We start from the raw sequence: 12,258 nt of genomic DNA, 5'->3' as shown, positions 1-12,258 counted from the left end.
GCAGTTGGCAGAGAAACACTGGGCCTGGCATGGGCTTTTGAAACTTCAAAGTCCATCACCATTGACACAACTTCTCCAAAAAGGCCACACCTCCTAATCCTTCCCAAATAGCTCCACTAACTGGGTACTAAGCATTCAAGTATATGTGCCTATGGGGGCCGTTCTCATTCAAACCACCACAATGTGAACACTTCATTTAACTTTTTTAGGGTCCTAAACATCTTTGTGAATCTAATGAAATTTCTAGATCTTCCTCACCAAAATACATGTGGTCACAATTTTGTACAATTTTAGGTTTTGGTTTAAGATTGTGACACTGTGATATCCATCTGTACCTTTTAAAACCTGTTTGTTTGTTTCTTCACTTAATAAGTCTGGCATGGGCTAGTGAGGTGGCTCCATGGGTAAAGGCACTTACCACCAAGCCTGACCACCTGAGTTTGAGCCTCAAAAAAATATGGTGGTAGGTGCCTCCTAAGCCCCTGCACCCTTGCTACACTTTCTGTACTGGGTGGTTTTGGGTGTCAACTTGACACAAGCTGTAGAGTCATAAAAGAAAGGAACCTCAGCTATGAAATGCCTCCTTGAGATGCTGTAAGGCATTTTCTCATTTAGTGATCAATGCAGGAGGGCTTTCCCATCTAAATTATACAGTCAAGATATTCCTCCACAGACATTTTCTGATGCCCGTCTCCTGGGTGACTTTAGATTATGGCAAGCTGACACTTAATTGTAACCATTACAGACCTTTGGAGGACATCCCAAATCCAAACTCTAGCAGGGTGTAAGGGAAAACGAAATAGTTCAAGTCGTAGTGTTGAATAGCATGGGTGATACTATCCTGCTGTTACAGAAAGTGTGCTTGTTGCAGAAGCTGGGTACAGGGCTCACACTCTGCCTGCAGCAACTTACTGTGAGTCTTTATAGTTTTCACTTTCCTTTATTGTTATTGGGGTTTGTTTTCTCCTTCCTTCCTTCTTTCCTTCCTTCCTTCTTTCCTTCTTTCCTTCCTTCCTTCTTTCCTTCCTTCCTTCCTTCCTTCCTCTCCCTCAAACTTGTGATCTTTCTACCTCAGCTTCTAGAACACTTAAGAGTACAGTGTACATCACCATACCTGACTTTCAAATTAAAAAAAAATCACTTAGAAATCAAAATGGGATTTTAATTAACAGCCAAACTGAGTACTAAAGTGAAATGTAAAGATTGTTAGAGTAGAAGCCAAGAGACCCGGGTCTGACTTGTCTCAGTTTGGGCCTTTGTTTTCTTTGCCAAAAAAAAAAAAACAAAAAAAAACAAATAAATAAAATTGAGAAAATAGTAGTAGAAATTTCCAGGACTTTAAAGGTTTTAAGCCCTGATATGCTATAAGATACTTATGTTTCTGGAACTAAAGTTTACCGAATACAGCATGAACAACAGTAGTACTAGATAGGAGCCAGAAGCTTGGGCTTATCCATCCATAGCACTGCACCTGTTAGACATTGTAATAGTGCAGTAAGACAGTTGCTGCCTGGAGCACATGTTGGCTGTTGAAATACACAGGAAATGGATAAACATATATTGACATTATGTGCCAAAGTGTGTAGGGGTGAGGGGCAGTACTTTCTAGAGACACTGAGCAGAGATTCCTGGGGTGGCAAACACTAAGAGAAAGGGCAAGTTCAAGCACATGACTGTCCTGCTCTGACCCCGCTGCGTTCATAGTGTGTTACAGGACCCCTTAGTGTGTCTTCTAGGTGTTTTGCTATTACTTGAGTTATTTCAGTTCACCCCCTCCTTTCTGTCTAAATTTGGATTTTCTCTGTTATTTGAGCTCTTGTATAAATAGATGGTAAATGCATCAATATTTACTTGATATTTTCTGCTTTTTTCATTTTTCCCTCCTAATCTTTCCTCTTCAACTAACTCCAGCTGAAAAAAGGAAGGGTGGGCAGGCTGTGGACTCTGGCATCCCACTTCTAAGTGTGTCTGATCCTTTCATTCCTCTTCAAGTACCTGATGTTCCAGGTAGGTACATAGGACTCATTTTAGGTTAGCAGCTTCAGTCTTCTATTCCAGGACCTCCAGGGCCCCTGGGGAGTTCAACTTTAAGCTCTTGATGACAAGGACCTGAGTTCTAAGTCCTAATAATTGGTTGCTGTTGTATATTTTAATTTTCTTAGTAAGTTGGAAAGACTTATTTTGGAGGGTACTAACTCTTACAAAGTTAATAAAAATCATTTCAGGTTATACCACTTGTGTTCTGGATCAAATCAGTGTTCTTTTTTCACACTGTTTAATAAAATTATTGTTAGTATATTTTGGGGGTAGTGGGAACAAAGTTTTCATTGAAGCCAAGCTAGCCTCTATCCTTACTATGTAGCCAAAGGTAGCCTTTAACTATTAATCTTCCTGCTTTTACCTTCCAAGTACTCAGATACAGGCACACACCACTATGTTTATTTGGAGAGGCCTATGTCTTGAAAAGAACATGGCTCCATTATTATTTTAATACAGTAATAGAAGCCATAAGCATATGATAAAAAGAGTGATGGCCAAGTGTGATGATAGAACTGTGGGTGATCCATCTGGTTCCTATTTGCTGTCAGTACTTTATTACTTTGTAATATAATAATATATAATGAAAGTTGATATGGAATATGAGTCAGGAGACTTAGGATCCCTACTAAGTTCTGCTACTAGCTGAACTCTCTAGGGCAGACTCCTCATCAGTGAAGGAAGTGACTACTGGAGTTCCATTATCTTTGCTGTTTGCTTTTCCTATTACTGATTCTTAGGGAGCTGCTAGAAAGTGGAGCTGGTTAGTTTACATGGCTTTTGAAAAATGCTGAGTGGATGCACTCTTCTGGACTCGGTAGATGCTAAAGGCTGCTTCCTGTTCTCTTCTCCTTATTTTTTTTCAGGGGACAGAATTGTGGGTGGTATGAGGTCACCTTTTATGGTAAAGCAGCTAAATCTGACTTCTTAGGAGCATCTGGCAGTTGTTTTGCTTCAGTTCCCCCTTTCCCCCCAGTTCTTATGCCTTCCAAGTCTTGACTTTGAGCTGACAGAATCAGCTTAATTTTTCTTTTCTCCCAGAGGTCAAAGGTCTTTGATTGGCCACTTCAAAATTGGGGGGGAGGTGCTAAAGAAGTGGCTCTGTAGCTAAGCACACTGCATTTCTTCCAGAGGACCCACATTACCCCGTGTGGCATCTTATAAACTGCCTGTGACTTCAGCTCCAGGAAACCCAACACCCTCTTTTGGCCTCCTTGGGTACTCACACAAATGTGACATGCACCACATATGCACAGATACTACATATATAAGGATAAAAATAACAATTAGGATTGGGAGGGAGTGGGCTATTCAGTTCATATCTTTTCCATATTGGGCAAACTATAGCTAGTATGCAGAGACAGTCTTTGTTCTTTATTGCTCAGTTGATCCTCTGATTGCCTGCCTCAGGTAGGCATGGCCATGGCTACTCTTGTAGAGTAATAGCACCACTTACCTGGCCCAGATGCAGCTCAGATGTATGAGAAATCATTGGAGAATGGTTTTATGGAAGCTGATTAATGAAATGGGTCGATTGGATCTCTTTCTTCTATTTCAGCATGCCTCCCCGGATGAATTCATTTTGAGCAGGTTGGAAAGGTGTGGACTTTTCTTCTTTGCTGTGGTTGGCATAGCATGAAACAAGGGCAAAGGTTATAAAGACATCTTTCCCCTGGAATACACTGGATTTTTGCATTGCAGTTGCTTTGAAAACTTAGGTTCCATAGAAGCTTGCTTTTGCCCAGGCAGAGAGTGAAGGTACTAGATGGTGGTTACCCTCCACAGCTGCCACAGGGGCCCTTTATAGTAGGAGTACACAGCCAGAGACACAATGGTAGCTTCGGAAGTTCCTAGAGATTTCAGAGATGCCTATTGCCTCATTCTCAATACTTCCCTTCATCCTGGAAGAGTCCTGGAAGAGTCCTGGAAGAGTTTTAGTGGCATATACCTAATATGAAGTGTCTTAGGGTTTCTATTTGTAACATGACGGGCTGGCTTGTTGGGGTTTTCTGTCCTGCCCGATTCCCACAGCTGTTTAGCCCCAAAGAAAATCACACAGAGATCTCCATAAGTTATAAACTGATTGGCCCATTAGCTCAGGCTTCTTATTAGCTCTTATGACTTATAGTAACCCATTATTCTGATCTATGCTTGCCACATGGCTCGGTACCTTTCTCAGCCGGGCAGATTATACCTTGCTTCTTCCGTGGTCTGGGCAGGAGTGCGGAGGGAGCTTCCTGCTTTCCAGAATACTCCTGTTCTCATTGCATCACCTCTACTTCCTGTCTGGTTTTCCCGCCTATACTTCCTGCCTGGTCAATCAGCATTTATTTAAACATGATTTATTTAAAACATGATTGACAGAATACAGACAATTCTCCCGCGCCACTATTCCTATGAAGAGACATTATGACTATGGAAACTCTTATAAAAGAAAACATTTAATTAGGGCTGGCTTACAGTTCAGAGGTTTAGTCCATTATCATCTTGGTGGGAAACATGGCAGCACACAGGCAGATATGATATATAAAAGGTAGCTGAGAGTTCTACATCTGGATTATCAGGCATCAGGAAAAGAGAGCTACACTGGGCCTGGCTTAAGCATTTGAAATCTCAAAGCCCGCCCCTAGTGACATACTTGCTTCAACAATGCTATACCTACTCCAACAAGGCTACACCTCCTAATAGTGCCTCTCACTATAGGCCTATGGGGGCCGTTTCCATTCAAAACACCATACTAAGATAAGCTATGATCTCTCTAAAAGTGGAAAATCTTCATATGAGTCATTTTAATAGAGAACTTTAGGGTTTTGTTTTTTGATTTGTTTGGCCAGTTTCATCTGCTAAAAATGTAAAATGAATTCCTGCATCATTGAATACAATTAGAGGGGAATTGGATTCCCCTCTACCATCACTCACAGCTCTCTCTTAAGTCTTGTCTTTCTTTCAACAGATTAAACTCTTCCACCTTGGGGCCTTAGCACTTAGCAATATTCTATTAGCCCCTGGAAAGTTTCTCCTTCAGCTCTGTTCCTGTGTCTGAGCTTATATGCCATCTTATCAGAAGGGCCCTCTGTGGTCTCAGAGGCACTCTCAACCATACCTCATGGCTTTTATCCTCATGACACTTGTTAAAATGTCTGGTGTTCTTTGTTCATGGTCTGTTTGCTTCAGTACTTCATTGTCAGGGGCAGCGTCACTGTCTTGCATAGTAAGTAGCACTCTAAATATTTGGCAAGTCGGATGCATGGATGAAATTAACTTGAGACTGTCAGCCTCCATTCCTGTTCCCATCTCCTAGACACTAGATTGATGTTCACTGCCTGCCTCTACCTGTGCCTGTGAACCCAAACCTGACCATCCATCCATGCTGAAAGTAAATAAAGAAGGCATAGCTCATGGTGCCAGCAAGTTGCCATACCCTGGTGAGAGAAATGGTGAGGCTCAGTAGACCACCAGCTCCATCCTTCATGCCCTCCAGTAGCTCATCTATTTATCTCATTCTTCATCAAGGTCCTTCTTCAGCAAGTGAAGTGTGCAGTGAGCTAAGAGCTCATGTTCAGTGTCTGGCATCTGATGAAACTGCAGGTGCTCATTGGTGGCTACACCTCCAGCCCACTTTAGACCAGTCAGTAAGAATCTAGGAATCTTAGTGGATAGAAGCCATGCCTTTTGAGTAATTTTCCTTCTTAAAGGTTTCAACATGTAATCTGTAACCCTCTTGATCCTACAGATCTCCCGAGTGGTGTGTGGTAGTGATGTCAAGTCCTTACCTATGAGGCAACAAATGATACCTTCCTCTTCCTTGCCAGATTCCCCAAGTCGTAGGCATTGCTTTTGTTGTTGGGTTTTGTAACTTGAGAACAGTAAAGTCTTGACTGAAGATGTCAGTTAGGGAGTTATAAAAGTGGATTTGAGCTTAAAAACCTGTGTTATCCCCATGGCCATGTAGAAGACTGTGATCTGATCACTTGAATTCAGTGCTCATATCCTGGAAATTTGAAAACATTTTCCTGTGGAGAGAGGAAGAAATGTCTAGTAAAACTGTATTTGGAATTGCCGTGTAACTTTAACTTACTGTAAAGATGAGAAATGCTGTTCTGACCTCAATTCTATGTCTGTATTCCCAGCTGGGCAAGCTTGCTTATGAAGTCATATTTTTCTCTTACTTGCTTGCTTTTGTAACTTTTAACTTTCACTCAGCTGAGAGCCACTGAAATAGACTTCCTGGATAAAAATTGTCAGGCTGTGGTTGAAAGGGCATTAGAGAATTGTGGTTTGCTTGTAGGACTTTTTTAAATTATTATTTTCCAAGGTACATGTCATAGTTAGGGTTTCTGTTTCTATGAAGAGACACCATGACAATAGCAACTCTTGTAAAGGAAAACATTTAATTGTGGTGCCTCACTTACAGTTAAAAGGTTTAGTCCATTATCATCTGGTGGGAAGCAAGGCAGTGTGCAGGCAGACCTGGTGCTAGACAGGAGCTGAGAGTTCTTACATCTTGACTCACAGGCAACAGGAAGTAGTCTGAGACACTGGGTGACTTGAGTATATATGAGACTTGAAAGCCCACCTCCTCTAACAAGGCCATACTTTCTCCAACAAAGCCACACCTCCTTATAGTGCCACTCCCTTTGGGTGCTGTTTTCTTTCAGACTATCACAGTACCTACCATAAAACAAATATTAGGGAAGTCTGGAATATTAAAGAGTCACAGTCATCTGTGAGTTCACCCAGCAGTCTCGTGGCTAGTGACTCTGACAGTGCCTCACTGATGCTTGGGTACCACTATTCATATTGTTCAAAGTCTAAAATTCCATGAAATAGACAGAATACTTTTTCCTGAAAATAGGTGAACAGATTTTTATTTAGTTGTTTTTCCATCATTTTAGTTTTAAATTTAGGCAAAAATTTCCAGCTATTTAGTGTATAGCTCATTAAGTGGCATTAAGCACATGTACATTTTTTTTTTTGACTGTTCTCTCACATTCTGCTTTTTCTACTTGAAAGACTGGGTGCCTGTGTCCGCTCAGCAGTGATTTATTTCCCCATGCAGCACACTATACTGCTTTCTATCTATGGGTTTGACAGCTCTAAGAGCTCCATAGAAGGAGAATCCTACAGTACTTGAATTTTTATAGCTTACCTTTAACTTTGCACAATCATTGTTCAACTGTGTTGTATATATGAGAATTTCCTTTTTTGGTTTTGTTTGTTTATTTGTTTGTTCAAGACAGGGTTTCTTTGTATAGCCCTGGCTGTTCCAGAACTTATCCTGGAACTCGCTTTATAGACCAGGCTGACCTTGAATTCAGAGATCTGCCTGCCTCTACCTCCCAAGTGCTGGAATTAAAGGTGTGCACCACCACTCAGCTAATTTTCTTCCTTTTAAGGTTAGTATTCCCCTGTGTGGAAGACCATATGCTGCTTGTCTTGGCAGTTGGGCTGCTTCCCTCTAAATGATGCTGCTGTGAACATAGTACAGGTCTCCTTATGTGACCGTGCTTTATTCTTTTGCCAGGTCATATGATAATTCTATTTTTAAGTTTAGAGAAACTGTTATACTGTCTTTCAGAAAGACTTTGTGCCATTCTTTTTATATACTTTCCTGCAGTGCGCAAGGGTTTGGGAAAACAGTTCTGACAGTTGCTCTTCATTTCTGAGCTCTTGATACTAGAGCTCTACAAGACTAGAGGAGCACACGTTTGCTGCCCCACAAGTGCTACTTCATAGAGCTGGAGGACTTTTGAAAGTCATTCTTGGTCTTATGGCCCTCTATTGTCTTTGAAAAAGACAGGCAAGAGGAGCTGGGTGTCAGAATGAGCAGTCCCCTCCTCTTTTGGCCTGACATCTTCTTTATTTCCAACTCCTGCCTTGTAATATTGAAAAGCTTAGGGTCACTCATTGTAAGTGCCTTATTTTAGAAACTGTCTTCCTACAGTTGTAATTCTCTAAAGTGGATTAAGAATGGGGCGTGCTGCTTGCCCTGATTCTGACTTGATGATATTACAGGCAGTTTGCTGTCTGTTTTCTCAAGAACTACTTAGAGTGACTAGATTTTATTTTCTCTTTTTATTTTAGGTGTTTTTTTTTTTTTTTTGAGACATTTCTGTAATCCAAGCTAGCCTTGAATTTTTGATCCTACTGCCTCTGCTCCCCAAATGCTGAGCTTACAGGCATGCATCACCATGTCTGACTCTATTTTTAGTCTTAATTGGTGGATAATAATCACATTTATCGACTTGGTTCAGCATGACATTTCAGTTCATTTATACAGTGTGTAATGAATGCATCAGGGTAATTGGTGTTTCTTTCATCCCATAGAGTGACTAAAATTTAAAAACAGCATTTCTCATTATAAGTCTTACTTGTTTGCTCCATGTCCAACAAGTCACACATTTCAAAAGCCCCAAAACTGTAGTTACTTTCTTGTTACTGTGATAAAACATTATGACCAAGACAGTGTATAAAAGAAAGAGCTTATTTTGGGCTTACAGTTTCAGAGAGTCAAAGTCCATCTCTATTAAGGCAAGGAAGCATGGCAGCAAGCAGGCATGGCAACTAGAACTAGACACTGAAAACTGGAGACTCACATCTCAAACCACTGATGGGAAGCAGAGAGAGCAAATGGCAAGAATCTTTTGAAACCTCCAAGACCATCCCCAATGACATCCTTCCTCCAGCAAGACCACCCTTCCTAAGCATGCCCAAGAGGCTACCAGTTGGGGACCAAGTATGCAAATGTTGGGGCTTATAGAGGACAACTCAATCAAACCACTCATTATAGCAGCCACATCATTTTTTAAAAACTGAGATTTGTAATAAACTGTCTTTTGAGCATGTTTGGTAGATTGGTGTGTTCTGATCTTCAGGTTTATATTGAAACAGTCAGAATCTTCATTTGTCACAGAGTCTCACGCGTATTCCTGCCTGCTGGCCTGGAGCTCTTTAAAACCACACTTGCCGTAAATTGGCAGTGTCCCTGCCTCTACCTCCCAAGTCGTGGAAGTCATGGAAGTGAGTACCACACCAGCTGTCATAGTTAGGGTTTCTATTGCTGTGAAGAGACACCATGACCACAGCAACTTTTATATAGGAAAAGATTCAGTTGAGGCTGGCTTACAGTTTCAGAGGTTTGGCCCAGTATTATCATGATGGGAAGTGTGATAGCGTACAGGCAGGCATAGTGATGGAGAAGGAGCTGATAGTTCTACATCTTGATCTGTAGGCAGTAGCAGGAGTCTGTGTATAACTCTGAATATCTGTTGAGCCTATAGGAGACCTCAAAGCCTTGATCCACAGTGACATACTTCTTTCAACAAGGCCACACTCACTCTAACAAAGTCATACCTCCTAATAGTTTCTTTCCTTATGGGGCTATTTTCTTTCAAACCATCATACCAGCTTACCTTTGTTTTTTTTTTTTCTTTAAAGGAAAATATCACAAATTATAAAATATTCCAGCCTCATGTCAGAGAGCTGTTTTGATTATGTAACTTATACTGGTTTGTGAAGGACTCATTACCTCTTTGTGTTGTGAGGGCACCCTGTGCTTGAGTGAGGACCTTTCCTCATAGTGAGAGTCCGGGCGAAGTGCAACAGCCCTTCTGTTCACACCTCGTGCAGCAGGTGGTCTGTGCTCTCATGTCTGCTTTTATGCATGGTATTGTTCTACCACTTCTGACTCCCACATCTCTAATATCTGAGTGCTCCTACACAGCAGTGACCACACAAATATCTGTGTGTATGGCCTGCACTTGCAGGTTTGGTGAGATAACAAGACTCCCAAAAATTAGCAGTTTGTCCCATCTTTTTGTATTTAATCACCTGAACACACACCTTTTTTTTGGGGGGGGGGGGGGGTTCCAAGACAGGATTTGTATGTGTGTATGTAGCCCTGGCTGTCCTGGAACTTACTGTATAGACCAGGCTGGCCTCGAACTCAGTGATCTGCCTACCCCTGACTCCTGAGTGCTGGGATTAAAGACATGTGCTACCACTGCCCAGTCACACAAAATATTTTTAACCGTCAAATATACTTTTCTAAATTCTAGTAAGAAACTTGGATTTTTGGAATTTGGGTAGGGGTGGAAGTACTTGTGCCATGGTTCTTATGTGGAGGTCAGAGGGTAACTTAAAGGAGTTGATTCTCTCCTTCCATCGTGTGACTTTGTCATCTCACCAGCCCAAATTAAATGGAATTTTTTTTTTAATGGAAAAGGTTTTTTTGGGGAAGGGGGTAAACCCGTAAACTACTGTTCTGAATAAAGGAATGTTATTTTTTTTTCTGAAAACCATTATTTTAAACAGTATTGTGAAAGATATTTTTAATATTGTTTTCTAAAATAAAATGCCTTGTATAGTACCAGGATGATGATACATACCTTTTATCTCTGTTAGTTTTCTGTTTTTTTTTCACATCCCCTGCTTTCAAGAAGCTCTCGTTTCATTCTTTAATTATGTATTAAATGAGAAATGTAATACATCATCATGTAATTCAGAGGCATCTGTGCTTTGCATTCTCTAAAGCTGATAGACTGGCTTCACATTTGTTCACATGTCTTTTTGTCTGCCATGTAGTCATCATCTTGCTGTGACTCTGGAGTGGATTCTTCTGCTTGAGTAGAGCAGGGTTAGCACTTCGATCATGGTCTCCAAAACTGAGTCCTGTCTTTAGTAAATCTATCTTTGCTTATTGCTTTTCTCAATTGCCAAAGGCCTAGAAGACTGTGAATCCAGTAAAATGTTTTGTGTATGTATTCGAACTTAAACCATTTCCTTTTTCTCAAACAGACATTTTAGTTTTAGTTTATCTGGGCAAGTCACAATTTATGTGGTATTACACCTCCTGTAACAGAAATACAGTCTCTGAATTCCCTTCTTCCTGTGATCCATCACTTGTTTCAGGTTAATGTCATACCTTTACTAAGTTGAGGATAAATAGAGGGCTATTGGTGTCTCAGGGCTAGAAAGTGACTTTGGAAGTTGTCTTGATGTGTGCATATTGTCACCTTTAAGTTACCCAGTGTAACAGATGTGGATGTTGACATCTTTTTATTTCTTTGCCCCAAATGTCTGCAGTAATCCATCTCTAGGCTAAAGTGAGTTTCCTGAGATGAAGCTGTAACCAGAATCCTAGGCCAGATGTATGATGGGGTGGACAGTGAATGGTGTCCCCCAGGAATTAGATCCTGCCACTCACACTTAAAAAGGCAAACAAAGGTAATGTCGAAAGGCAGGGAAGGATTTGAGTCACCGAAGCCTTGTTGTGAAGATAGAGGTTGGGTTTCCCAGTCCAGTGTCAGGACATTGACATGAGCCTTAGATCCAGACAGGAAACACTGGAGTAGGGTGAGGATGTGCCCCGAGAAGGCTTGGCCAAACTGTAGTCTGGCTGTTCACTGTTTCCAGTACTTGAGGGGCAATCTGGTTCCCCTGAGGTGATCCTTCGTGCTTTGGTTGGGAGAGGGACAGCCTCAGTTTACATTGTGGGGCAATTGTTCCCATTTAGAAGTGATCTCATTATGAGATGATCTCTGTTTCTGGAATCTGTGGGAACTACAGCTGTAGGACAGTGAATGAAGACTTTCAGAGGCTTTTCAGGGATTTGAACAGGACTTTGTAAAAGCTGACAGTAAACACCATCACTATTGTTATGTCTGTGCCTCAGCACTGAACTAGGGTGAGGTAGATTAGATAAATTTGGGCCTAGTCAACTTTGTCTCACGAATTTTAGATAGTATGCTTATGTTCAGAGCTAATAAGACTCTGATCCAAGATAAAACAGGCACAAAAGATGCTGGACTTTTACCTCACTTTTAGTATTTGAGCAAGGAGTATCCAAGTGCTTGTTCCGTAACCATAGGTAAGTCAGTCTACAGGTAGCAGCCAGTGGTGAAGGGTCTTACCTGAGACTGAATTGGTTTTGTTGTTGAATTATAAGCTGTTTCTAAGTGGAGATTTAAATAAAAATAGGTTGAAAAGTAAGCCCACTGAAGGCAATGAATACATACCTATACAAACGTCTGTCAGCTAGGACCTCCACACTGAAATATGATTCAGCAGTGCAGTATGGTAGCCACTGTCTAGGCTGCAGCATGGGAGGTTGTCAGCGTTGTGCTAGGAGAAAGAGCTGACACAAGTGAGGCTGCATGGTTCTGTTTTCATAGCAGAAAGTCTGGGCCAGCTGTGGTTGCAAACGCCTTTAATTACTGCAGT

The 12,258-nt window shown here is 41.3% G+C and overlaps 1 protein-coding gene across 15 annotated transcripts in view; it reads left to right on the top strand.

The window, feature by feature from the left end:
* Positions 1 to 12,258, top strand: part of Aak1 (AP2 associated kinase 1) — a 147,871-nt gene that overhangs the window by 111,088 nt on the left and 24,525 nt on the right. For 9 of the 15 annotated variants that reach the window (XM_048416426.3, XM_085690625.2, XM_085690623.2 and 6 more), the window contains one exon: positions 1,912 to 2,007. The exons of the other annotated variants lie outside the window; for them this stretch is intronic. In XM_048416426.3, the coding sequence (XP_048272383.3) occupies positions 1,912 to 2,007 (96 nt within the window). The remainder of the gene's footprint in view (positions 1 to 1,911; positions 2,008 to 12,258) is intronic. 15 annotated transcript variants of the gene reach the window in all.

This window comes from Myodes glareolus, chromosome 6 (assembly GCF_982192425.1).
Source record: "Myodes glareolus chromosome 6, mMyoGla1.1, whole genome shotgun sequence".
Lineage (NCBI taxonomy): Eukaryota > Metazoa > Chordata > Mammalia > Rodentia > Cricetidae > Myodes > Myodes glareolus.
Note: the sequence above shows the minus strand (reverse complement) of the source record. Positions and strands in the feature narration are given on the sequence as shown.